This window comes from Pungitius pungitius, chromosome 1 (genome assembly GCF_949316345.1).
Source record: "Pungitius pungitius chromosome 1, fPunPun2.1, whole genome shotgun sequence".
NCBI classification, from domain to species: Eukaryota; Metazoa; Chordata; class Actinopteri; order Perciformes; family Gasterosteidae; genus Pungitius; species Pungitius pungitius.
Genome location: NC_084900.1, coordinates 26,700,511 through 26,728,474, shown reverse-complemented (window position 1 = coordinate 26,728,474; position 27,964 = coordinate 26,700,511). Strand labels below are relative to the sequence as shown.

The 27,964-nt window shown below is 42.1% G+C and overlaps 2 protein-coding genes across 5 annotated transcripts in view; both read right to left on the bottom strand.

Moving 5' to 3' along the window:
* The window catches only part of acot7 (acyl-CoA thioesterase 7), a 38,002-nt gene extending 14,488 nt beyond the window's left edge, over positions 1-23,514 (bottom strand). Inside the window, exons 1-7 of one of the 4 annotated variants that reach the window (XM_037478022.2) lie at positions 23,202-23,511; positions 19,073-19,190; positions 17,158-17,314; positions 10,445-10,536; positions 10,112-10,226; positions 9,596-9,610; positions 9,322-9,408 (exon numbers count right to left, since the gene is read on the bottom strand). In XM_037478022.2, coding sequence (XP_037333919.2) covers positions 9,322-9,408; positions 9,596-9,610; positions 10,112-10,226; positions 10,445-10,536; positions 17,158-17,314; positions 19,073-19,190; positions 23,202-23,254 — 637 coding nt within the window. In that variant the 5' untranslated portion in view covers positions 23,255-23,511. Of the gene's footprint in view, positions 1-9,321; positions 9,409-9,595; positions 9,611-10,111; positions 10,227-10,444; positions 10,537-17,157; positions 17,315-19,072; positions 19,191-20,621; positions 20,819-23,201 lie in introns of those variants that run through there. The other 3 variants (XM_037478025.2, XM_037478024.2, XM_062563933.1) reach the window with 3 other exon arrangements.
* Positions 23,515-23,898: 384 nt separating this feature from the next.
* LOC119199155 (transcription factor HES-2-like) lies at positions 23,899-26,293 on the bottom strand. Its single transcript, XM_037456745.2, has 4 exons — positions 25,440-26,293; positions 25,237-25,332; positions 25,036-25,123; positions 23,899-24,931 (listed from the first exon to the last, which is right to left on the bottom strand). The coding sequence occupies exons 1-4, from the start codon at positions 25,527-25,529 to the stop codon at positions 24,588-24,590; spliced, it is 618 nt and encodes a 205-aa protein (XP_037312642.2). The 5' UTR covers positions 25,530-26,293; the 3' UTR covers positions 23,899-24,587.
* Positions 26,294-27,964: the final 1,671 nt, after the last annotated feature.

The following is a 27,964-nucleotide window of genomic DNA, read 5'->3' as shown; positions in this document are numbered from 1 at the left end:
AATGTTCAGCCTGGGGGCTGGATGCTTAAACCTTCCTTAATAGATTTGTTTCTCCTGTCGGGCTCTTTTAGGAGCAGCGGGTGTCGTGTGTTAAGATGTTATTAAACGTGATGATTTCAGATGTGTTATGATAGTGATGATATGATGCATGCCATGTTATGTTTACTTGAAGAAGCTTCAAGTAAAACTGCTTCTGTTAGTTACTAAAAACGTTTCATTTTTTTTAACTCAAGCCAGTTGATTCTTTTGACTTTTCACCTCCGGCCGGGACCGTTGTTCTGCTTAGTAGACTCCACAAAGCCCAGCCTCAATCCATCTGAAGTTAACAACTTCCACCTCCAACCACCTCTCCTAACCACTTTCACCACTGGGGTCCCGCAAGGCTCCGTCCTGGTCCCCTCTCCTCTTTGTACACTAACTGTCTCGGCTCTGTTATCCACCCCCGTAGTCTTCCTACCTCAGCTATGATGATGACAACAAACTAAACCTGTCTTTTGCCCAATCTGAGACACTGTTAGCGGCGCAGGTCAAGGTACAGGCTCTAGTCGTCTGACTCGCTGACTATTGCAACTTCCTCCCAGCAGGTCTACCTGACAGCGCCATCCGCCCTCTGCAACTCATCCAGTATGCAGCAGTGGCTGCCCTACAGATCAGGTCCAGTCTCCATCAGGATCATGGTACAACTGTAGGTCCGTGTCCGCTCACTCAGTTCTGCATCTGCCAATATGCTTGTCACTCCTGACAGAGAGCTAAACACTTAACAACATCCCAACAGTTTGCTGTCCTGGCTCCTAAACGGTGGAATGACATATCCAATGACATCTTGAAGATGTCTTTGTTTAAGATATTGTACTTTCTTGCTTCTTGTTGTTCTGGATCTGTAGATTGAATGCTCTTATTTTAGGTCCCTTTGGATAAAAGCGTAAGCTAAATGTCAATGTAAATAATCAAATGTGTGAATATTACATATGATCAGGATGATCTATTACTCTAACCATGTAGTCCTAGTTTACTCAATTTAACAAGTCTTCCAGAACGGAAAAACATTATCCAACTATAAAAAAAACAAATCTGTTAAGGCAATTTGGATAAAGATCATATATGAACATGTGAATAGCACTCTGCTGCAGCAAGGGTTCAGCGCTCTGCAGAGTATGTCCTCAACACGCCGACAACTGGCTGTGGCTCGTTGACTGCGGTTCACTTTTCCTGCTGGATGATGGAAATACGACCTGAACTCTTCTTCACGTCCCTGAATTCAACGAGCATGGGTGTATAGCCTGCAGGATTGGTGCCATTGCAACTCAAATCATGTACATTTTGCTATACTAACTTATTACTGTCAGAGGATCGGTGCTGGTGCAGGTTGAAGGAGGCAGGACTGAGACGCAGGGTCTTCCGACAAAGTGCTCTTTATTCAAAACTCAACGGAACGTGCACCAACGAGGACTGACAAAGACAATGACGCGACAAGGGACAACAGGCCCACGGGGCTTAAATACACAAGGGAGGTGCAGGTGATTGGACACAGGTGGAAACAATCAGGCAATCACAGGACAAGGCAGGAAGTGAAGTTAACCCAAGACCACAAGGAACATGAAACTTCAAACAAAAACAGGAAGCGAAGCCAAACCGTGACAGTACCACTATACCACAGAACACTAATTGTGTTTTCCTATTACTAAGGCTTACTAAGCTCTTGATCTTACAGAATTTCCATTACAGGAATCGTATCTGAGGGATTTTTTTCACGCCTGTGGTGTGCATGGAGCTCACAGAGAGACCAAACCGTGACAATTACAATATCACAACCAAAGACATCCACTATTTAAATATATTCTTAAATGCAGACTGAGAATCCTTGTGGATAATAATTTGTAACTGTCTAAGTGTCACAGAGTTTGTGTTTTTATATGTTATATGTTTAAATATATTGTGCCTGAACTTGACTGAAAGACGTTGGAACAGGATGAGCCCATAGATGCTGTATGAGTGGATTAAAGCACACAAACACCTCAACACATGGCCTCCACCATGACGAGACATGCAGATTGCTGAAATGGTCATTGCACCATGTTATTAAACGCTTTTATTCATGACTGCGCGGTCGACATCTCATGGTTAATTGATCATTTATACTCTGCCTATAACAAATGGAATTAATTACGTGCAAAATTATTCCAAATTTCTCTGTGTGAGATTAAACTACAAACCAGGCAACTTTTAAACCAACAGCAAGTTAGTGTTTTATACTAAAAAGGTGCAAAATCATATCCAATGATCCATCGTCAAAATTGTACAGAGCACTTTGCCAATTCCTGTACTCCTCTCACCGTTTGGGTTCATGTCCTGTTTTGTTTTGTAGTTTCATGTCTCTCGTGTCCCTGGGGTAACTTCACTTCCTGCCTTGGCCGTCTTCCCTTCTGATTGTCTGCAGTGTCCATGATTGTTCCCACCTGTGTCCAATCACCTGCACCTCCACTGTGTATTAAGCCATGTGTGTCTTGTGCCCCTTGTTGCGTCATTGCATGTTGTTGGCGTCGTTGTCTGAACTTTTTCAGGAATGTGTCTTGCGTGTAAAAGGCCTTAGTTCCCTGAAGGAGCCGAGGTCATGAAGTGGACACAGAGGAATTAAAAGACCTACATCTGCATTTGCCTGTGTGATGGAAACAGTTGCTTGTGGGTTTCTCAAAGAACTTTGATAATCTTGAATGGAGTGCGTTGTTTGGAGATGATGAAAGTGAGGAGGAGGGAGGCATCTGTTTCTTATTTAAGAGTAATGTGTGTCTGTGTAATGTGTTTGTAATTGCATGCTCATTTAAAGATATTTAGAACCTTGATTAGACACTCCAGTGGCCCCAATCGCTCCTTCTTCGATGCTTTTTGTGTCTCTCAGCCTACCGAGAATCAATAAGTTTGCATGTTGATGGCTGCTATGGCTCCCGAAGGCTCTTACCATCTGCACTGTGCCGCTCTATTTGTGACAGCGAAATGCGTGGGAGTACAAAGAGAATGTGCTGCTTGCTCCCAAATGTGGAATTCAGTGTGAAAGTGGCCCAGTTGAGGTGAATAAGCATTACTTTGACATTGTGTGATTCCTAAACACAACACTCAAATGTACAAAAGTTTAATATAGTAGCTAACCTTTGACAACGGTTAAAGAAAACCACTGAGATTTCCCAAATAGAAAATGCTAGAAAAATGTAATCAAGCTTTAATGTGTGGCTAAACTCAGATAAAACCATGAAAACCACTCTCTGATAAAGGCTCACCAAATAGCCGCAGTTGTGAGAGGTGACAACAGCTTGTCAGGCTTAAAGTGTGTGTCGACAAGGACAACTCATCACTTCCTTCCATAAGCCTGTTTTGAGGCTTTTTTCAAATCCCATCATATTTCTATCCATCCTCGCTATGTTGTGAAAATTGATGGGATCTCACCTGAGATTGAAAGTTCCTCCCTGAGGACAAGGCGAAGCAGGCTGCTGCTATTCGAAGCCTGGAGGGGTCGTGTCTGAGCACGTAACACTTAGTGGTGAGAGATCATGACCTAACACGGTGACGAAATTGAGTGTAAACATTGGATTGTGGTAAACTGAATAAAAAATATCCCTTATTCACTGCTGCTGAGTATGAAATAGACTTTTAAAGTATTAATATGCTAATGGGTACTATAACAGTTATATGAAAGGGGGGGCTCTCATTTTGAAAAACCCACAACAGCCTCTGAACTATGTTTCTTAGTTAATTTTTGTGGTATCAGCAGAATATGCAACTAGCTGCTAAAATCTTGGAGCATTTAGCATCTTAAGAACCACATATTAGAGTTGGTGGAGGCCAAAACAGAGATAAAAAAGTAAACATTGGATTTGCGTTCCCTCTGGAGGACAGACAAAGGACTCTAAATAAACGGCTAGTGTTGCTCCCAATCTGTCGGATGCATATGAGGCCGTTAACATGTGTTCAAAAACATGTGGAAAATACCAGACGTGGTGATCTCATCGCTTCTTTCATCCAAGATGATCTGGAGGTTGTGCACCTGCCGTTGCAAAGCAACACAAACCTGTTTGTTCTCATTCAAAGCGCAAATGTTGTTAATGCTGTCAGACAAGCATCAAGATAAATGTTAGCATTTATAGCATTACATTCTTTTATACTACCCCCTGGTTGCAGCTGCTATATTGCATCATGTGGACGCAAAGCATATATTTTGCTCCTAAATTGACTTAATAACTACCATCAGTGAAACGGTAAATGCAAGTCCCACAAAAAAAAACATCTCCTTGTACAGTTGATGCAAAAGGTTGAAGTGAGGCTCAATGTGAGACTGCAAATGAGGACAAGCGAGGCCAAGGCCGCCCTGGGCCCGGCGTTACACATTCACAGGGTGACATGGCACACTATGACTCTGCCTTCGCCGCAGGGTGGGAACAAAAAAGGCAGAATTGCGCAGGGTGTGTGTGTGTGTGTGTGTGTGTGTGTGTGTGTGTGTGTGTGTGTGTGTGTGTGTGCGTGAAAAGGAAAGACAGCTCTCTCCAAGTGGGGAAAAAAAGTGCAATTAGTAACCAAGTCCCTAGTGCAGCCCAGTTTGCCACCGGGGGAGTACCTCTGGGATTAGATTTCTTCTGACCATTTCTCCAAATCTTTGCGGAAAAATGCTGTCCATGGGCAACGGGACAAGAGAACAATGACGGGGGGTCTACCAGGCAGCTCTTGCAGCCTGTCAACTAACTTTGAGCCCTTTTAATTAGAACCAGCTCAGACACACTACAGCGATGAAACAAGAAGAAGGTGTGAGGCCAAGAGATATTAATGGCAAGTCATTCATGACCTCTGCCTGTCTCACATCATCTCTCCGCATGCGTACTCTTCCCATCTCTGTTCCTATCTCCCTTTCTTCTTCCTGCCCACATTTATTTATCCACTACTGACGGCTTCCTCAACCTATGTCTTTCCTTCTCATCCTCTCCCAAAACAACTGCTTAAAATCGTTGGACAGTATCAAACGGCTCAAACAAGCTGTTACTATAGAAACTGCTCCTGTTAACATTGCTCCCACGCAGCAACCCGTCCACGTCCTTTCAGAAACTCCCGTAAGCTGTATTTGTTTTTTTGTATATCTTAGCATTCCAACTGTGGTGGTCTTTTCCAAACCCCTTTCACAACTGGGACTTCAAGTCCTGAGAATTGCAAGGGAGCGCCGTCATGTTAGCGTTAAACTGTGAGCTCCATGCACACCACAGGCGTGAAAAAAATCCCTCAGATACGATTCCTGTAATGGAAATTCTGTAAGATCAAGAGCTTAGTAAGCCTTAGTAATAGGAAAACACAATTAGTGTTCTGTGGTATAGTGGTACTGTCACGGTTTGGCTTCGCTTCCTGTTTTAGTTTGAAGTTTCATGTCTCTTGTGGTCCTGGGTTAACTTCACTTCCTGCCTTGTCTTGTGATTGCGTGATTGTCTCCACCTGTGTCCAATCACCTGCACCTCCCTTGTGTATTTAAGCCCTGTGTGCCTGTTGTCCCCTGTCGCGTCATTGTCTATATGTCCCTCGTCGTTGGAGCACGTCTATTAGTTTAAGAATAAAGAGCACTTTGTGATTGAAAACTCTGCGCCTGAGTCCTCACTGCACCTGCTCCAGCTGCATTGTGACAGGTACATTCCCATCTCTTTTCAAAATTGTAACTTGTCTTTCATAGTGTCCTCTTACTGTCCAGCTGTCAGAATGCAAATAAGAGAAGGTCTGAGCCGCAAAAGATGATGCCGTTACCTGAATGTGCTTCAGTTACTACCGTAAAGCCACGTTATTTGAAAATTATTTATTACCGATTTAGCTTTGAGTTTATGTTCTCTAATGTGAGGTTTGGCTAATGTAACCCTGCATTTGTCCTTTCTACTTACTGTAATTAAGTATCCTTATTTCAATCTATGAGGGCAGAATACACTGTCTCTTGTATAGCAGGAACATGTTATTTTTACCTGAAGGCCTCAATTTGTAAAGACTCTGCTGCTCTTGGGTCTCAAAAAAAATTTGTGCATTCAGTATTTTATTTCTGAATCAATGTTGGTTTGGGAGGAGAGAAGGCTGGAGGTGGGGCTAGCGAAAGCGTTCACAAACACACTCACACTCCTCACAAAAGGTCGATCACACAGGCTTCAGTGGACATAGAATCTCCCTGAATTCCACTGTGTCAGGCCGTGACATGTTTATATACCCACTGAGCATAGACCAGGGGAAAGAACAGATAATATAGAGCCACAATGATGGATGTGTTCTTGTGGTCAGGCAGTCCCTGGTTCAACTCTGTCTCTCACACACACACACACACACACACGCACACACTAGATATTTGGACACCCTCCCCTCTAGGGACATGTCTGTATTTCCTCACCCCTTCCACAGACATACACAAATACACACGTACTGCAAATGCTGGATGGAATAATACACACACACACACACACACACGCACATATAAAGGAAAGAAAGTGAATGATTATTTGTGCACGGATAGAAAAGTAAACTTAAAGTGTCTTAGGCAACATCAAATGGAGTTGTGTCCACCCGTGGCAATCAACTCCTGTTTCCAGGGAAACAAGTGGTGCACTTCCTTAAAACATGAAGCAAGGAGAAGAGCGTGTACTGAGAGAGGAAGAGATAATGATGTGGGCTGATGGTAAAGGATGAGCAACAAAGAAAATAAAAGTTAAAACAGAGTAATGTTGAGGTAGGGCAGCGTGGCGCGCTCAATGTTTTGGATCCTCTGATCTTTTCCAGCATTTAGACAATTACCAGGCTTTTGATTTGGCTCGTTGGAGACTCATTACAGACCCAGTTGCAGGCCTCCTTCCCTCAACATCTGGTACTGTAAACATTTGGAGCTGCTAAAAGAAATGTTATTTTTAGACGGAGTGCAGGCTATTCTCCTTTGCTACTGCCAAGCACCTGACACATGGTGGGTGCAGCACCTTGAGATTGTTCAGTGACTGTGGACCATCCACTGACTACACTGGTAACACATTCAAACGGCCTTTTTCTGTGGCATCATTGCTCTGGCTGGTTGGATGTGGGGTCACATTTAGGGCCTGCTGTCAGGTCACAGGGCCTAAATAGATGCTGTTTTACAGGTAAAATAATTAAGAATTGTTCGTATATGCATTCACTGTGTACGCTTACATGTATATGTATCATAGGCTCAAGCTAAGTGCGGCAATATTAAACATACAGTAAGCAAATTGCTAGGCACTGTCATGTAGAAGTTAGCATTTCTAGAATCTAGAAAGAAGAGGGACCGAGAGAGGGTAGGACGCAGCAGGAGAGAAAGCCGCAGCGAGCTCGCGGCTGCCTGACCTGACTCGGTTATGTAAACAAAATAATTTTAGAGAGCAGCGGGGAACATCGCTTAATGAGCAATGGCATGTACCGAGAGGGAGGGAGAGAGCAGCGGCGTGTGTTTGAATTTACCTGCAAGTTTGTTCCACCTTTGATTTTTTTTTTTTTCTCAAGAATTCTTATCAAGTCCGCCAAATTAAAAAGGCAACCACTACTAGTGCTACGCTTGTGTGTCCCGCCCTGTCCTCCTCCCAGCCTGCTGTCCTGCCCCGTTCCCATTGCATCTCCGTCTCAGTCAATGTCTCTGCTCTGTCTTTCTTCCTCACTATCTGGTGTCTCTTCGATGGCCTCTTTATATAGCTGACCTCAATAGAAATGGCAGTGTGAGGCAGGAAGATCTCGCCAGAAACAAAATACCTCGACCGATAAAAAGCATCACTTTTGTGCTGATAAAGAGATGCAGTCAGGATGGTCTCCATTGAGGTCTTGCTTTTTCATGTTGTTTAGGAAAAAAACTCTTGATATGAAAATTATTAATGTACTGTTTATCTTGCTTTTGATTTTAGTATGCTGCTCTCTGCTCTATGTAATCTATGCAATGTGTTGAATTTTTTATTAAATTATTTTTATACTTTCTAGGAAGCTTAATCAAATCCAGTAGGGGGGGGCAATGGCCCCGGGACAAAAAAGAAAAAGACTACAGGAAGGTTCTTGCGTTCAAAAAGTGTCAATATTATAAGGATTCTGGTGTGAATACAGTGTTTCCATTGAAGGGATTTCAATATTTTTTACTCTTGGCGAGTAGAGCTTCAAAAAGTATTTTTTAAACCACCATCTAAGTAACAAAATTAGATATTCTCCTCAGGGATGATTGAAAAGGCCCCGTCAGAAATTTTATTGAGGTCAAAAGACGAGTCAGAGAGGAGCAATTTATGGCTCCGAGTTGTCTAGCTTGTCATCGCGGCGCATAACTTGAAACGACATCCGTTACCAAGACCTTCTATTCCCCGTTTGTTGTATTCCTGCTTCGTCCTTTTCATTCTTTAAAACCATGCTCATAGTTGCAGAGTGCTGTTTATTTAAGTAACAACCCGAGCAGTTCATTCAATCCGCAACAGTGCACCCATTCCCACAAATATAGAACAATCCCACGTATTCTCATTCACTCACAAAAACAGGGAGACATTTCGGAACCAAAGAACCGTTCATTCATCCATTCATAGAAAAAAAATCAATATGTAGATCTACAAAATTCTCAAGATCGTATCTCTTTGGATTACATTTAGTGAGTCTACTGTGTCGCCACAGGGCATGTTGTACCAAAGCACAGTCTGTATATTAATGCAAAAGAACATTAAACTAGAAAGAAGCTTGTCAGCCATTCACAAGCAAACCTCTAAAGAAAGACGTTGATACTGTGAACGAGTGAACGTGTACTTAACACAATGCATACGAGTACATGCGTTTTTACTCTTACCATTAAATCTTCTATGTAAATATATTTTTCATCTCATATAAATTGTTCTCCTCCCTTCATATGGTGATGTGTCTTTTAACACATCACCATCTGTTCTTTGCTACAGGGTCTGTTTCATCTTGTCCCCTGCGGGATTTCTACAGTGTTCTGAGGACACTGCGGATGGCAAGGTCTGCTCCTGCTTTGAATACTGAAGGTATGCGATGCTGTTTATGAGCTCATTGTTTCACATGTGTGAGAGTGACAAGGAATTCTGACAGATACTGGAAATGGAGTGGCAGGGGGCAACTTGGAAATACTGGGCTCTGAAACGGCTTGTCAGCAGCTGTCAGTATTTGATCCATCACCCCGCGTGGCAGTACATTTGAACTTTGGAAAAAAAACACATAACAGTCCTGAAGTTTTACATTGCATTCATCTGAATACGTTCGGGAGGGGCGACCGAGACAATGAACTGAACGCTGTTGGATCAGAGCGAGTTAGCTGTGAAATGGGGGAGAAGTGACCAGACTCACCGCCATGAACGTAGCTGTGCAGCGTACAGTCAGAGGGGCCCACCAAATGGATCAGACTGGACTGGCTGAAACCAACTGTGTGTTTTTCTGCAATGCAACACACACACACACACACACACAATAAAACAGATGAGAAAAATAGTTTTATGTTGAAAATGTATTTGTTGCTCATATGCATTTTTTCCCAAAACAACTAACAGGGATATAAACGGCATGCTTTCGGTCAGCTTTCCCGCCAAAGTTGTTGTACTTAGAGGTTGCTTAGTTAACTTACCCTTTGGTGGATCTTCTGGGTTTGAATGAACATGACAAAATTACAGAATTAGTAATCAATCTTACCTTATATCTTATAGAGCAAACATCCTCTGATCAACAAATGTTATTCAACGTAAAAGTTCTTTCTTTAGATTCTAATATATGTATTTCACGGTTAGCAGAAGGCCCAAGTTAGCAACAGTTTTACTGTTTTACTTCTGTATTTAGCAACAACATTACAACACAATCCATCAACCGTTGTTTGCAGTTATGTGAGAGCCCAGACCAAACAGACATACTGAAGAAACATCAGAACCAGATTGGATAAAAGGTCTTATGCTGAAGCAGATGATACAGAATATTGTGTCCCGTATTACGTACGTGTTTTACAGGTTAAAACATCATCATGACAAAAATTCCATCTTATATTTGCAACTTTCTTTCAAATCTAGGAACGTTTTGTGCAGCACAGATTTCTGTTGTAGGTTCACTGCTTTTGGAGGACAGATTAGAGGCCTTTGGTGTAGGATGTTACCTGGGTTTGCTGGAGGTGGCAACACCTTTTCAGTCCTTGCTTTGGTCTCCAGTCTCTCCAGCTTCTGAGCCTCGTAGCGCTTTCTGCCCTGCTCCTCTTGCACTTCACTGGCATACTACGGACAGAGCATACAGCATACAGCATGAGCACGTGCACAGCCCATTTATCACCCATTTATATTCCCGTCGCTGCATGCAGAGTAAGAAAAGTTTGTCACATTGACATTCAACCGACAAGACATGCAAACTGGAATATGGCCAGTGTCTAATAGGGAGGGAGGGTCAGATAGAGACAGAGAGAAGCTAAAAGGGGAAATGCCAAGTTTCAATGTACCTTGATGGGCGGCACATCCATGACCTTGTTGACATTCTGCAGCGAGCAGGGGACGTACCACAGCGCGGCCTTGTTGGCCAGCTTTTTGGTACCTGCCATCACAAAGAGAAGGTTGAATTCAGAAAATGTCAGTAAGGAAGCTGCCGGAAAACAAAGAGACACAATATACGAGTTCTTGACTATAAACCAATTATACACAAGTTTTGACATTTCTTTCAAATAAAACAACAATGAAGCAAACGAGTTTGAAAGAAGCTCTTGTCAAAACAGACACATCCATTAATTCCCCAATAACAGCCTATCAAGTCTTTAATAAATCCAGTGATCACTAGTCTTTCTTCTGCAGACAAAGAAGCAGAAAACAAATGACGACGTTGTTTAAAGACAATCAATCAAGACAAAAGCACACTAAACGCAGACCCTCGATTCATTCAATTCTTCTTTTTTGGCAGATGACACATTATTGTCTCACCTGCCAAAACGTGGAGAGGCTCTTACTTCTTTGAAAAACCTTTTCAACCATACCAATGTAGGTAGCATTAGAAGATAATGACAACTGAAAAATGAAATGAAATGAAACATGTGACACATCATTTTAACTATACATATATATTTCAGTCCTCAAAGAAATGACCTCGTTAGCTTATTGATATTGCTCATCACATAAACATTGTTTCAGCAGGTTAAATGTTTTGATATTTAAAGTATTACATATGATTTGTGTTTTTTTCATCTTGGAAAATGTACTAAACTTGATCAGTTCATTGTTCTTCCAATGAACAGATATATACGTATCGTCCATAAACCACATGTTTAGTGGTTGGAGGCATTCATTCTGCCTTCTCTCAGAAAGTTAAGACTTTGTAAGAAATTGTAGGAATCCTATCTCATAGCAATCAGGCCGAGAGGTTGCCATAGCGATATCTGCTCTACTCTGCTTACACTTTTTCTCTTAATTCTCTAACAGAGAGAGGGGGGCTATTTTGAGTCTGTTGTTATGGCATACAGTGGAGGAACACAGATTAAAGACACACATGTTCATATGAAACCACTCTCCTAATATTGAAGGCTATGACTTGTGGATGCAGCATTTCATGTACTTAGTGGGTTGATGTGTCTCGTTGCGACTGATGGAGCTTGTGTTCAGATTCATCAGATATCAACATGAAAAATTGGGCCATTACTGTGTGCACTTTGCTCAACGGTAAGCAGACAGAGACTGCAGTAGGACATGTGAAGATAAGAGAAGAGAGTGGGAGTAGAGGCTTATGGCAGACTACATTTGCATTTTACACCCAAGTTAAAAATGTGAAGACAGGCGAGCCGCGTTGCCATGCCGACTGAGCTCCTCTCCTCTCATTGGTTCCCACGCTTGCATGCAATCAGGAAGTTGCCCACAGGAGAAAGTCGTATTTAAATATCCTTGAGTCTACCAAGGCGGAGAGACTCCAGTTTATTATTAGCCGCTGCTGGACCTTTAAAGCGAACTGTGTTTTGGACTGATGGAGGAAGGGGGGTTGGGGGGTGGAGGGTGAACCAAGGGAATGAACCGATCCCAACAACCTTTTGGGTCGCAGAGTAAACAGGCTTTTGATGCAGAACTGGCTTTGAATTCAAATCCCTCTGCATCAAATGAAGGCAATGTCAATGTTTGACCATGTCATTGCCCAGTTACCTTCACAGTGTGTCTCCTTAAACAGCACGGATTATTCCTACTCATGCCTGCAGTGTCATGCACATTGTTCAGAGAAAAGCAAGTCATGGTCACCTCAGTCATAAAATGAGCTTTACTACAACAAAGTCATCTTGGTATTTTTGTCAAAATGCCTGTAGAATCATTTGGTCAACATTTAGGATTGGGTATCTGTTAGTTTAAATGTGATTACCATAAACTTATTGCAGTCTCAAAAGGGAGGTTTTGATGAGCAGGAGGGACAGCTGGCTTACTTAGAATTAATGAATTAGTAAATAGGAGGGTTCTGGCTGCATCCGCTCTGAACGCAAGCTGCAAAAATCTGCTCACTCAAATTTCCACACTGTGGGGCACAATGCTCAATAAACATAGCACAGATTTGTCTGTTGTTTTTCAAGTTAATTCGATGGCAGCTTTGGAACAATGAATGTAAAAAGGCACTCTGGCAGCTAGGATGACAGCTGAGACAAAATGCCACCTGGCAGTGGCCGTAGACTTTCTTTTAATTGATCGCTTAATGGTGCAGCAGTGCATTCATGTGAGAGGTCTGCCTGTGAGTGGCAGGATATCACCATCCAAGTAGCATCACTCAGCTGACTGACTGTCCGCTGACAGAGAGCCGTGATCAAATAAACTGACGTAACCGTAGCAACAATAGAAACCAAGAGCCAGTCTGCATCAAAGGCAAATCATTCTCATCGGATTATCAGGGCTTTTTTTTTCCACATTCAACTTATCATGGGACAGAAATACAGAAAATTGGGTTTTTAACAACTAAACAAAGTAACTGTTCCCGACCCTTGGACATATTTTAACTGTCTGATAGGCAGTAAAACGCTTTGCATAGTCATATTTAATAATAAATTAGTGCATTTTGGGGTATTTACTGAGTGTTCACATGGGCGCTTAAGAAGGTGAAACATCCCTCCAACACTACTTATGCATCATGCAATCCACTTTAAACTACATTTAAGCCATCAATCACTACTTCATAGTGGTGTCTTTAATGTTTTCTAAATGCACATTTAGGTGCTTTGAACAGTGCGGAATTCCAGTCTGCTTTAACATCTTTAATTTCTCATTTTCTTGCTCCTTTTAATGTCCTTTTTTCTCTTTCCCTTAACAGGCCCTTCAGCAACATCCATCTTTCACCTCCAACAGATTCACTTGATTTATCACTCTGTTGTACTTGTTCACCCCTCCTCTATCCCCCTTGACTTCTGCCCACTATCCGTCATTCTTTCTCTGAACGCAATACCCCCCCCCCCCCCCCCTATTTCCTTTTCTACTTCCTCACCATGTTCTAGCCTCAGAGACAGTGAGGATCAGCATTTGATTCATTTGATCAAAAACACACATTTTCCATTGTGCTGAGCCAAGGCTACTTTTAACTACACTAAAAAGCCCACTCGTATATGTTATAGCTTGATAGAAATGAATGAAATCATACCAGGATTAAGGTTTTGGTGCGGGTTCCTTTGGCTAAGAATAAATAAACTATACTAATTTTAAGCACATTTGTGCCACATTTTATGGATTATAAAGTGATTCAACATTTACACGAAAAATTAGAATATCGTGCAAAAGCTCATTACTTTCAGCTTTTCAACTTAAACGGTGAAACTAATATATTATATAAACTCATTACACCCTGTTGAATTGATGTCTGTGATGTTTTCACATCTTTTATCAAATTTATTTCTACTGCTGTGGGTGACAATAAAGTCATTGTGTGTGTAAAATTGTGTGTGTGGCTGTGTGCGTTTGAGTATTTTCAGCTCTCTTTCAACATGTGCAGTTTCGTGACCACCCAGGATCATGGCAGGAACTGCAAATGTGTGCTTGAGTGTACATGCAATGCAAGCCCTATTATTCTGTATATGTGTGTTTGATCCAAAGGTGGCTGTGTGCAAACCTGCGTGTTTTGGATCAATATATTATATTATATATAGTATTTGTATTTTCATGCATGTTTGTGCATACTGACGATGTGCATGGGTCTATGTGTGTGCCAGTGCGCATGGGCAATCCCCCCAGCGCCAACATTCATCACGGCCTGTGCCCACAGTAGGCGGCCTCCCCCTTGGGGGCGGTGACTGAGGCCTGCCTGACGAGATGTTGCCTGACTGACTGTGGAACCTGGGTGTTTGCCTCCTTCTCCAACACACAAACAAACACACACACACAATAAACATGAGAGCAAAAACACAAAGATGCATGCGCGCAGAGCGTAATCTAAATATTATTGCAGAACATAAGAACCATGAGCATTTATACAAATTCAGCTCTCGTATGTACACAAAAGATCATTCAAATATAAATCTAAACAACATATGCGACTGTAAAATTAAAAAATACAATGTCCTCTTACTACTGTTCGAGCCATCTATCAATGTTTTGCATTGTAAAAGAAACCCTGCCAGTATTGCCTCAGTTCGGAACATCTTAGAAAGAAGGGCTCTGTGTGTTTAGTGTGTACATGTGTGAACACGTGTGAAGACATGTGTGACATTTTCTATGCAGAATGTGTCTGCATGTGCATATCAAGCTCTATATGCACACAGGTCACAACCGCATGTGTATCTCAGAATGTGTCGGGTACATGCGTCGTGTCGGAGCATGTGTGCAGGTACATCCACTTGGCGTCCGTGTGTGACTGGGCCGCAGTGTGTGAGGCCTGATGCTAAGCTGACATGACAGAAGCAAATAATGTCTGCTCCCGTTATCTTCTCTTCCCCCTCGGCCCCGCAGGAACCTTTTAAAGGGCCAAACACTGATTAAATCCCACACACATACCCATGCGCACACACACATGCATGTAAATACAGATTCACCCACTATGCATAGACAGTGTGTCACACATGCACAAAATGATGCATCTAATTGCGCGGCTGAAGGAGTGACAGACACATCTAACGTAACTTTTCTTTCAGTTATTGATATAATAACGGAGAACTTCAGACAGTGGAATAAGATTAAATTTATAAAAACATACAGATATTCATATGAATAGCAGCTGTCTCAACTTAGATGCATGCACCCATCTATGACCTACTTTCTGTAGCCATGACCCAACAGACCACCAAGTCGCAGCCTCTCCTCTGACTCTACTTTTATTGTGGAAGCTAAATATGAATAATATATAAATGTAATGTTTAATATTTGTTTGGTGAGACTGACAGATGATGCCGTTATCAAGATATATATCTATGTAGATAGACATATATCTATATATGGATATACGTGTGGGGGGGGGCAGATGTGGCAGATGTGTTTTGCCCATGCAGCAGCCAGAAAGCTCAAAGAAACGTTTGATGTCCCAGAGGAAGTCCTCTCAGTGCCTCATCTACGTTACCCCCACACTGACCCAACTCCAAAACTACTCTTTGAATTGAGAGCCCATTTTTTTATTATAGTGAGTATTCTGTTTAAAAAAAGGACGATCTGTGTATAAAAGTCAAAACATCTCATATTTACATCAGAGTATATGAGGATGTTTTGACAAAACGATGACATCTTTTTTGTTCGATATAAGAAGAATATAGGAATACAGCCTTGAATCACTGTGAGGTGCATGAAAATGAAGATGAAACTCTTAGTTACTTCTTCGAGGTCCTTTCCAATAGGTCACCTAGAAGGCTGGTCTTGCCGATGCCTGCATGTGTGCTCCTCTCCACCTGTCATCTCATATCTCCGCCTCCGTTAACCAGCTTCCAGCCCAGCAACCAGCCAACCAACCAGTACAAGCCTGTTGCTAGGGCAACGGCTGTCTAGGGGATACTTCTTCTGTTTCTCACACCTCCTTTCCTTCATCCCTCTGTCTATCTCCTTCATACTCTCACTTATTCTTGCACTAATGTTCCCTGTGCTATCTTCTTCCTCATGAATATGTTTGTCTGTCTCACTGTGTCACTCCCAGGCTCTGTCTTAATTCAACTAACTTCTAACGAACGATTCATTAACATAAACGCACACAAACTACCCATTACAACATACTGAGAAAAGCTCCTCCAATGCTTCTTAAACTCATCCACGTCAGCATGACTGTGATACCTTGTGCATGTTTCATCGTCTCTACACCTTTCAAATGAACTCAAGCAGTTGCAGTATGCTCAGGGCATCACATGTGGTTCTACCGACAGTCTGCGCATCACTGGCATTTCAGAGCCAACGCTAGGTCAGCCAAATGTGATCCTCCCGTGGTCTTTACTTAGAGGGACTATGGCCAGTGTGTGTGTGTAAGTCTGCATGAACATACAGCATGATCTCCTATGTACTTAGCATGCATTATCACGTATCTTAATAATAGAATAAAATTACAGACTGCATCCTTTGGCTAAGATTCTACACTAGAAATCAACATGGCTCTTAGTTTCTGCTCCCCTGTCACAGCATGTAGTGCAAAGCCTCGTGGAAGCAGTGTTTCATCTTTCATGCTTCTTGGGGCTGTGTTGCTTATTGTGTGCTGCCATCTACTGGGAAAACAGAAAAATATCACAGAGAGGTTCCCAAAAGACACTTGAACTTAAGAAGTTACTTTTTTGAGGCCCAAGTGATTCCCTCTGCCAGAGGGGGTTGTTTTGCAGTCAGACAAAAAAATACCTGTTGAATTGTCATGGAACTGAAATTGAATTTCATCACTTTCATTATCAGCGCAGGATACTCTGATTGCCCCTCTGGTTATAACATACATTATAGGTGACAAGCAGTAGTATATGTGTGTTATATATACGGGTATCCTTGTGTGTACGTGTGTATTGTCCATCCTCTTGCTTGTGAATACTTGTGAAACTGAAAGTCTCTCATTTATTCTTCTCTGAAGTTATAACGATAACAAGAAAATCTATCAATTTGACATATTGTTCCCACAGGTGTAACTGCATTATTAATACAACTTCTATAAGCCATGGTAGAATGTGCGTGGGAAGGCCTCGATTGAAATGCCAGTTCAACACTCATTCATACGTATTATCAAACAGTTATATGCCAGCTGAAAAACCAAAAAATGCCGGGAAGTCACCTGTGAGGATGTTTTCGGCGATGACTTTGACCTGCACCTCCAGTGAGTGCTTAGAGGTGTAAGTGATCTCAGCCGTGACGTGGGCAACCTCGCCAATGAACATAGGGGACAGGAACTCTGTTTTCTCCACCCGAACCAGAGCCGCCAAGCAGCGGTCCTAGAGAGGAGAAACAGCCAAACTTAATCCCTACAAATATTGAAACATGCTTTCACAAGATAGAAAACCCCTACAACATCAGTCTGAAATAGGTTTGAGTCATTTGTATTCATTACTAAATCCACTACTAGAAATGAGTATGGATATGATTTATTTTAATTCTTATTTCAAGTTAAGGTCCCTTTCCTTCCTGTGATTAGCCGTTATTTCTAATAGTGCTTTCAGTTGATCAGACACTTCAGTATGCTGAGGTTTCAACACAAAATGCAATATTCTGATTCAATATTCTGTATGTTGGGAAAAAATATCTAATTCAAAGATTTGGTAACAGTCAAACGAACATTTGATGAGAAAGAAAGAAACAAAGAAATAAACCCATTAGCACATATTGTGCATCCACAGAAATGATTATACAAAATATTATAGACCGATGATGACATGAAACTATACTTTATAAAAAGGATTAACTTTAGCACTGTGTCACTATTGGTTAAAAATGTTAGCAAAGGTGATTTTACTAAACACATCTCATTTTTCATTCAACATCTGTTTGGCCACTTTACCATTATTTTCAGGGTTATCTTGAAACAAGAATAGGAGTCATTTTATTTTACATTAAGTAAATAGATTTCTGGAAGTAGTACATCCTGACTTTCATTTGTTTCCTTGTTGTGTTCTGGCCGTGAGGTATTTCCATTACAGGCGGAAAACTTGATTAAATCAGTACTAGTGATTTTACGGCAAATACTTGGCATTATTTCCTTTTCCACTGAGGCCAGGCGAAGAAACGAACAGAGTTGCCCTTAACTCCACGACAGCTCTAGTTAGACAAGTTCAAGGTACCGAGATAATATTGATTAAAAAGAAAAAATGTAAGCATAGATCTTAAGCACATGACAGAAAATGTGTTTAAAAAAGCAGGCTCCACTGATCCTGATGACGTGTTTTGTTTGTAATTCTTTTTCTGCCTGGTTTACACAGGGTGTATGTATCTAAAGTATTAGTTTAAGTAGCAACTTGTTCACAAGTTAAGTAGTTATTTCTGCTTTACTGTTCAAACTTTTGACTGGTACTGTAAGGCATATAAATTAAATTGCAAATGAAAACAATTGTGATACTTTTCATACTTTTATATAGTTGTTGTTGGTGAAAATACTATCAAAATGATGCAAGCTAAAGCCAGTTGAAGTTCACCAGATGAAAAGTAAAACTAAGACACCCTGGTGAGGTAATAGTGAAACCAGCAACATTATTGCATTCATGCAGTTGGGACATAACTAAAAGTCATTATATACTGTTACTACAGGATGTCAAGTATTTACCAGTAAACGACTCTCTCGAATTAACTGTGTTAATAGCATCTCTTTAAAAACAAAGGATATTATGAATTCTTACTTCTAACAACCTTTAAACACAACAATGACTCATCATCTGTTGAGAAAAACAACACAAGGGAAGATTTAATATTTTGTTTCCCTTTTAAGGTTCTTTATTTCACTGACTTCCCTTTTTCCATATTTAAATGAAGTGGTTAATGCAAATAAAGATAAAGTTCTTTTCCTTTAGAAGCACAACACATAAATTGATCATTATACATTCACTCTCTGTTTATCCATGGTCGAAAATGAACATGTGAAACTGGACAAATGTATGATTGTATAATTCACACATATTTTGATACTAAAAGGTTTTAGCTTCCCACCACTTTCTTCAGCCACAGCGCAGTAAAGCAGTGCGCCGATGGTTGTGGTCTCTTACCCCGCTCTGTGCGTTGCAGTGTCGCGTGCCGACGATGCATCCGGCCTCCTCGATCATCTTCAGGATGATGCCGCCGTGGACGTTGCCCACAATGTTGGCGTCATCCGGCCGCATGATCCTGTAGTAAAGAGAAGATCAGCTAGCATGACTCGGGATGGAAAATGTTTAGTAGCTTGTTAGAAGACTTCCTGGCATCTTAAATTAAATAAATCGATCCATTCTGTCAAAACTGCCCACTGACATAATTGAATAAGAAGGGGATGCTTCAATACGTTGTACAGTTGTGGAAAATTCATGATTTTGCCCTCTGCTTCTACTCTGTAACATCTCCGCTACCTTCTTTTTAACACAGGCCTGAGCCAACAAGTGTTTTCAGTTTAAGTCACTGAGCAGTTATTACAAGTATTTTAATCACACAACAATAGTTTGTGTTTATTCTGTCTGACATTGAGTTGAAGCAGGCTTTGTAGGACGGGACGTTTGTGGAAACTAGGAGGATTTTCTACGGGCATTTCTGCTGTGATGTGCTTGAGTTGAGATCACTTCTATTGGGCAGAACATGTTGCCGTCGGAGTCCAGCCTGCAGGTCTATCTGATGACTAGATACAGTTCCACTATCACTAAGTGCATTGTACTTCAGCCGTTTCAAATTCTTCAGTGTGTGGGTTGAACCAGTTTAACCTGTCACAATCCAAGCTGCTCACACACTCACACAAACACACCAGGTGTTTATCAAGGGAATCAGACTAAAACGCTTGTGATGACAAAAGATGTGATGATTCACGTTCCGACATCCTAAGTAATTAATCAGTCGTGTTCTACAACAAAAGTTACCCGCCTGAAGAATGCTACTGATGCCAGAGTGGAGCAATTAATGTTCCTGTTACGGTGCACTTCCTCTACAAACTGTCACAGCTGCATGTGACTGGGAGGGGAATTTTACAGATGCAACACTAAGCAACAGATGAAGGGAATCAAGAGTATAAGCACTACCTAAGTGTATTGTACATAATAACCACTTTATTTTTTAACTGTTTAACTTTTATTCCCTTATTTTTAAACTAACCCACAGCAATATATTTTATTTTATTCCTCTTGCATTATATTGTCATGTCATGTTGTCTTGTTGTTCATTGTCCAAATGTTCTGCTGTTATGGGCCAACCGCCAAGTCAAATTCCTTGTATGTTTGACATATTTTGGTCATGAATGTTTCCTGATTCCTGATCCTGATAAATGAATATTTCTACTACTACGACACTACTGCATGAGAGAAAGTTACAGTGAAACGCATATATTTTTATAAGATATTGCAATCCAATCAACGGCAGAGGAAGCTAAAGCCTCAAAACTGAACAAGGAGTAAACACTGCTCAGTCGGAACAACTATTAACTATTAGGTGTAACAAAGGTAGCATTAGGCGTGAGGCAGGTTGTTGTGTATGCGACGAGCTCCGTTTTTAAACCACACACAGTATCCTTTATTTCCAGCATCATTACGTGTGTGTGTGTGTATGTGTTTGTGTGTTGGTTAGTTAGAGATAAACTACCTGCTGAGTTGATACTTAGAGTCCTCCTGAGCCTCTGCCCTGACATCTCCGCTGACTTGCTGACTTTGGCTGGCCTGCTGTTTCTCTTCTCCAGGTGCCGCTTCCCTGGCGGCCTTGTTAGTCGGAGGCCTAAAGCAACGCATTTTTGCACTGCTGGACTCTTGGTCCTACTCTGGCCCGTTTCCCTTTTATACAAACTCTGGATTCACATCTTCTGAGACTCTGGGCAGTAACGTGGTTGTGGGCGAGTGACGTCGTGCATTTTATAAAAATGACACCGCCTTAGTGGTTGAACTGGATCTCAACACACCCACTGATGCATGGAGAACGAAGAAGGTACAAAGAATAAAATCTGCCATTATAACAACTATTTTCTTTGAAACAGCTGACAGGCACAGTAAGAAATGCCTTGAATGTGATCCCCATGAAAATTATTTATTATATTATGAATAGTTTTTGTTTAGTCGGAATGTACGTTTTCTTCAGGATTTGCGCGCCCAACTGCTTCATTATGTGCCTCAACCTGTCTCCCTAAGATTTGTCTTCGACAATAGCTAATGAATCCAAAGGCACGCCCCAACCTATTAACCTACCAACCACCGATAAAGCTTTTAAAAAACATGGACAGTAAAAAACACCTATTGCGCTGGTGACCTGGTTTAGAGATTGAAAGTTTAGTCTGAAGTCCCCCTGCCTTTAAATCTTGTTCACATATTCATTCACTTTACAAAGAACCATCCCTTTTATCTTATACAGTGAAATGCAGCCCTTAACCATATTGATGTTCAACCTCCCAGGAGCACTGTGTCATCAATTGCTAAAATTGTATACAATGTAAAACTTAAAAGTAATCCATTTCAATGAGGTCTTGTCTGGTAATATCACATATCCTTTATACGGGTAAACATATGAATTTGAAGTTATCGAACTACCACTACTCTTTTTTTAAAAAATTAGATCCATCTGCACTAGCTACACCAAAAGATAAAGCTTACAAACCACTAAATGGCAAAGTACTGCTGCCATGGATAAAATCTAAACAAATACAAAACACCTAACGTTACCTGTGGTAAGTTGAATAATGGCGAACACTGCAAATTAGCTTGAGAAAATCATATCTTTGCATCCTTTCCGTCCCGAGCCCCACCGGCTACAACACAGCAGAGAGAAGTGACTTTGGTGGAGGGGGTTCTTACATTACCAGACAATCTTACATCGCCAGGTGAAACAGGTATTCAGCACTCACAACTTCCATTATACACACCTCAGTCCTGCGTGCGTCTGCACACACACACACACACACAAGTTGATTATTCATGACTTAGAAAGGTTGAATTTCCCAAAGACATGGCTGTTTGAACAGGAGATGATGGTAGTTTGCACAACAGTAGGGATTCTCTTCTGAGAAAGATACAAAATAACAAATGAACATTTCCTCATGTGTCTCTCCTGACACTTATCAAACATATCCAGTGAAAGAGTTTCTATGCAGGCTCTGTTACAGATCTAGAGATATTGTCTCCATCTGCTGGCATCCACTACATCACACACACACACACACACACACACACACAGTTATTTAAAAGCCTGAGCAGGTCAATCACATAAAGTCATGAATGCTTCCCAGCTTCAACCTAGGACAGCATGAACTCTTTCGCCTCACATATTGCCGTTTTCGCTAAAGGTTTCTTCATCCCCATTAAAAGGTTTCTTCATCCCCATTAAAAGGTTTTTCCTGTGCCGATGTGAGGGTCTCGAGTACAGAGTGTAAAGTTTGTAATTTGTGATTTCGGGCTATGCAAAATAAATGTAATGTAATTGAATAGTCCAAGTTTAATGGGGCTTCTCTCTCATTGTGAATTGCATTCTGTCTATTCAGCATATACAATGAGTAGAAATTGAATGTGACAAAATGTCACATAATAGCTATAAACCAGCCGTTCAATGAGTGCAACTGACATCACGGACTACGACAACACAACAACTTTCACTGAAGAGCTATTTTCACCTGAACAAGTGCAGTTCTGTAGTACCTACAGTGGCCTTTAACACACCGCATGCTGCCGTGAAACGAAGCCGATTCACTGCAAAAGTATTTTAAAACATAACGCTCACTGCCACTGTATTTACGTGCAGCAGCACTTCCGGTTGATGATAAAGTATAAAGGACCAATCGGATGCGCCATTTAACGCCGCACTTCAAGCGGACTACCGACACGGGCCATCTAGCCATTTAGAAATAACACGCTTATTGGAGCGTTGCTGGAAGGACGGAGACCTCAACGTGTCCTCGGTCATTTTTGGCGGATGCCAAACCGGCGGTGACCGCGTTGAGGTCACCGCCGGTTTGGCATCAAACGCTGTGCGGCTAAACACGCCAAACGGCACGAAACCCGCGCGCCGCTTAGTGCGGCCGAGACACCTGGAAGATACTCGTAGTGTAATCACGTATATTAACGATAAGAGGCTTATCGGGGTTGTGCTCCCGCGAGGAGCGACGCCGCATTGCTCTTGTCGACCGGCAGCACGTTTTTTTTTTTCCCCCGCATGTGTCGCCGGGTTCGTCACACGACGTCCTACCTGCATATCTGAAGAGGGGACGCTGCTGCCTCGCTGGCCTGCGGTACCGACATGATGCGGATGAGGACGACGGGCTCGCTGGTGTCGTGTCGCAGCGGGACTCCGGTGTGATGTGAAGGGAAATCGCTCCCCGCCGGCTTCTCTGTCCGCTCTCCTTGAGAAATGACTCATCTGGACGGAAACTAACCGAGGCTTCACGGAAATGCGCAGAGCGGTAGTTTGGCTCGTTGCCGCTCGATTGTTCTTTCGACGTACGCCGAATAAAAGACATGTAGCATTGTGACTGGTGAACTTATAAACAGGGGAAAAATATAATGGTGCAATGTTAACGGGAATAGAAACCATAACCAGGTCAATACCTAAAGTCGTCGCAGGGGGGCAGCAGAGACCGTATGTACACCGCCATAACTAAAGCAAGGCGTGAGCGCTTTTCACCACAAGGTCCATCCCGGATTCACACCGGTTAACGGTTTTTATTCAGTTAAACTCTGCTGGACAGATGTCTCTGCCCGGCCCTTTGCTCGTTGAATACGGGGGGGGGGGGGGTCATGTCTACAGCGTTGCAGCGTGTTTACTGAACCAAGCTCTAAGTCGGGAGACAATTTCGTTTCCACGATCATTGTTTGAGAGATTAAAGGCCTGAGAACATTTTTTTCAGCTGCCTCTCTAAGATGCATCTCAGCACACGGTACAATTGTTGCTAAATTAACTTTATCTTTGTGTGCAAAGTGCGCCAAATTCAGAACGTGGTGATTCCATTTAGCAATGCATCCCTACCTCTTATGACTGCGTTAAAGATGAACTAACGCACGTGAACAAAGGACTTTTGTTATGGCAAATACTGGCACGTTGTAATCAAAACACAACACAGTATCTTACCACGACATCGTAGTTTTATTTGTATTTATATAACATATATACAACATTTGCTGTAAATAGCAAAATAAAACACATCTCGACAGAGATACTTTCAAAGACACATAATGTGTCTACACAGTTCATCTGCACAGACTCAGAACTCAAGTCTTTGGTGCAAATTCATACAGACTGACCCTTTGGGTCTTACAGGGCTGTTTTAATGGCCCTTAATCACTTAGTCCGCGAAGAGGACTAAATATTTACCGTATACATACATGCAGATTTAAGAAAATACGACTGTCTAAACTTGTCAACATATACTGGACAATAGACCCGTGCGCAAAACGTAAGTATATAATACTCAACCAATACCAATCAACGATGAATTCTTTTCATCAATGGTAGCGAGGCTGCGAATCACTGTGCATATTTACAAGTGATGCTATATCAACATGATGAACTCATGCGGAGCTCTTTAGAGTCGTTTTACAGGGTTTTTGGAGACCCGGCTGCTTGGGTTTAAGAAATCTACCACGGTCTCCACATGGCTGCGCTGGCAGCCTGCGCTCCTGACTGCGCGCGGCTCGGAGCCGCTGCGCCGCTGCCGCTGCTGCTGCCGCCGCCGGACTGGCTCTCCATCCTGGAGCTGAAGCTGGATTTGAGGCTCAGGAGCCTCTGTTGGATCTGAGGGAGAGTCCTGGAGCTCTGCGCACAGCAGCTCAGGCAGGTCGGGGTGACGGTGGCGGACATGGACTGCTGGACGAACTCGTTCACCCGCTGACAAGCGTCTTGATCCAGACTCGTTTTGGGAAGCAGAGTGGAGACGCGCTGCAGGCAGGCTTTGTAGCCCTCTTTGTAACTGTCTGCGGAGTCTGAAAAGACAATGATATGTTAGTTTCGTTGTTCAAAAACGACAATGTTTTAGAAGAGATAAATGGGTCAACAAAAGCGTCGAACAAGCAGAACCATAACCTACTTTTCGTGTTAATAGGGGGAAGGTCTCCCAGGAACCTCACAGTCATTTCCAGGATATCGGCTTTCTCCAGCTTAGAGTAGCGAGTCTTCTGGAGAAAAACATGTAAAAAGCAATTGTTAAACACAAGAACCTCAAACATCTTCACTTCAGCTGATTTGGAAACAGTTTTCTACGTGTATTGAAATGCATATTATAACTTACATCTCTGCCTGTGAGGGGAAGAATGAGGTTTTTCAAATGGTTCAGACTGTCGTTGATACGGGCGCGCCTTCTTTTTTCCATTAAAGGTTTCATTGTCTGAAAAGAACAAAGCATACTTAAAATACATTCATTCAGCACATAAAGTGTAAATCATGAGAGAAAATGTTTGAAACAATAAAGCCAAATAGAGGAACATTGCTTACCTTTCTGAGCTCAAGTGCTTCTTTTCTTTTGGCCACAGTTAGCCTCGGAGAAAAAGACTGGAGAGCTTCACAAGTCATGTTTGGAGACATTTTCAGCGTCGTCTTTGTGCCAGAGCAGTGTTCACAACAGAAGTTGGTGAAGATGTGTCGCTAACGGCCAAGAGCTGTGGTATATATGCAGGTCCGTGGCGTCTGTTAACTTGCGTCACGGATACGCCCCCAAGCCAAACGATTTGGACGTATTCGATGGAAACAACACAAAACCATCAAATTGAGTAAGATAACCATCTGTCTTCTACTCTAATCCACGCCTAACAACTGCGGTGCGTATCTGTGTTATGTTACATATACCAAATAGAACAAATCGACGTCAACAAGCTGGAGAAACCTGTGCGTAAAGAACTTAGGACGCACCGAATGATCATCAACCAAATATCAAATTGGCAAACTATACAATTTCAATATTGGTATTGGTACTAATACACAATTACATTTCATATTTCACATATCGTAGATGGAACAGATTTTTCGTAAAACATACACATTGATGGTGCGTAATTACGCAGTGCTCATCGGGCTGGGAAGCAAATATATTCCTTTAATTTATTATTTGAATGTGCTGAAGCAAAAAGCATTACTTTAATGTTGTGCTTATGTGTTTACAAGCCGATAAGTAAGCAAAACATATTTCATATCACGATTTTCTCCACAAAACGTTTTCTTAATTTAAGTTGTTGAGATTTTTTTGCATGTTGATATTCATGAAGTTCCATGCTGAACTTGTATTGTATTTTATTGTCTGTGATTTGGCTACGTTTGATTACCACATGTATTTTAAATTAAATACATTTTAAAATAAATGTACACAATTAGTACAAGGAGGTGCAGTACTTGGATTGCTGACATAGGGGTCAGGCTTGCGTGTATGAAAACGTGTCCAGAGACGAAAGGACTCATACTCCAATCTCAAACCCAAGCCACGCTACTTTCAAATAACATCTGCTCCTGGATTTTGACAACAATAGTTTGCATATGACGTTTATATGCAGTTTTCTGTCCTGGGGGAGTCTCTACCTGCAGGGTGTATCCCGCTGCTGCCTCCACCTCACGCAAGACGGTGGGGGCAGACATCGGGGGCTGAGTAACGCGTGAGGGTGACACCAATCACAAAAGCCACCGCCAAATAAAATACAATGAGCCTGCCATATGTTTTAGTTTTGAGGTGTTTTACACATTAAAACTATTACCTTGTGCATTCTAGGTATTTGATGACCAACCGTGTCATGCGAGGCTTACATTAAACTTCAAATTACATTTTTTGAGGTTTCCAGATTTAAAATAAAAATTGGAGAGAGGTGACATCCCATCAAATACCACTGCACTCAGGGAACCACGCGCGCAGCACGCGCCATGGAGACCAGATGGCTGTCTGTTACCGAGCCTTCAACCCCACCCCCAACCTCCAACCCTCGACCCACGCCCCACATACTCCACCTGCACTCCACCAGCTTTCTGAGCAGCCAATCTCCATGTCCCACCACAGATCTGTCCATATATTATCCATTCACGAAAGCACACACACACACACACCGTCTGCATTGCATATACTTACGTTTTTTTCTATAAACTTTACACGCAACGTCACATGATCCCCACGCAGTGTGGCGTGGGTGCCCCATCTGCATGCATCTTATCTTATACACGTTGTTGTCCAACTGACCCCCCTCCATCGCCTCTGTTGCACGTGTCTGCTACAGCTTGAATTTGGATACTTTAGCGTCCAACCTATCAGGAAATGCTTGTTTATCATTATGGTGATGCCGCAAGACCGACCGTTTTTCAAGCATTACGTTAAGTACACTCTTAAACGTCGCTTTGCTCTACATAAATATCGATATACCATTTTGTTTACATAGTATTGTTGTGCTTCTTACAAAGCGCTGGCCCCTGCATCTGTGAGGCACACTTGCTGCACGCGCCCCTGTGCGCACTGCTGGGATGGAGGGAGGATGGGGATGGTGGGGGTGGGGGAGGTACACTTCTCCGTTTTTTTTTTTTTACGGTTAGAGTCTTCTTTTGTCTTTTCAACCATATTTGGCGTCAGTAACCCATCTGTGTCGGCCGGATAACAGGAAGCCTTTGTCTGAAAATGTTCCCGAAACTTCATGGGCATTAAGAGTCACACGCGGCTGCGGAATGGGGGAGAAACAGGGAGGCGGACTCCACCTGACTTCTGCGTCAGTGTGATGTGAGCTTACAAGCCCCGGTCCTGAGTCTCAAATATTAGGAACATAGCTAATAACAAATAAAACGTGTCATGGTCGATGGTGAAAGCCATCTTGCCTTCTGTGTCATGCAGTAAAATATAGATCATATTAAGTTACAATTTATAGTACAACTACATTTTATCAAGTGTAGTTCAGGCCAATACCCTGGTCTTCCCTCTTTTTCCAAAGAAGGAAAAACTATCACACTTGCATTTTGTCTTTGATTACGAGTAAGACTGTTTGCATCTGATTTCTACA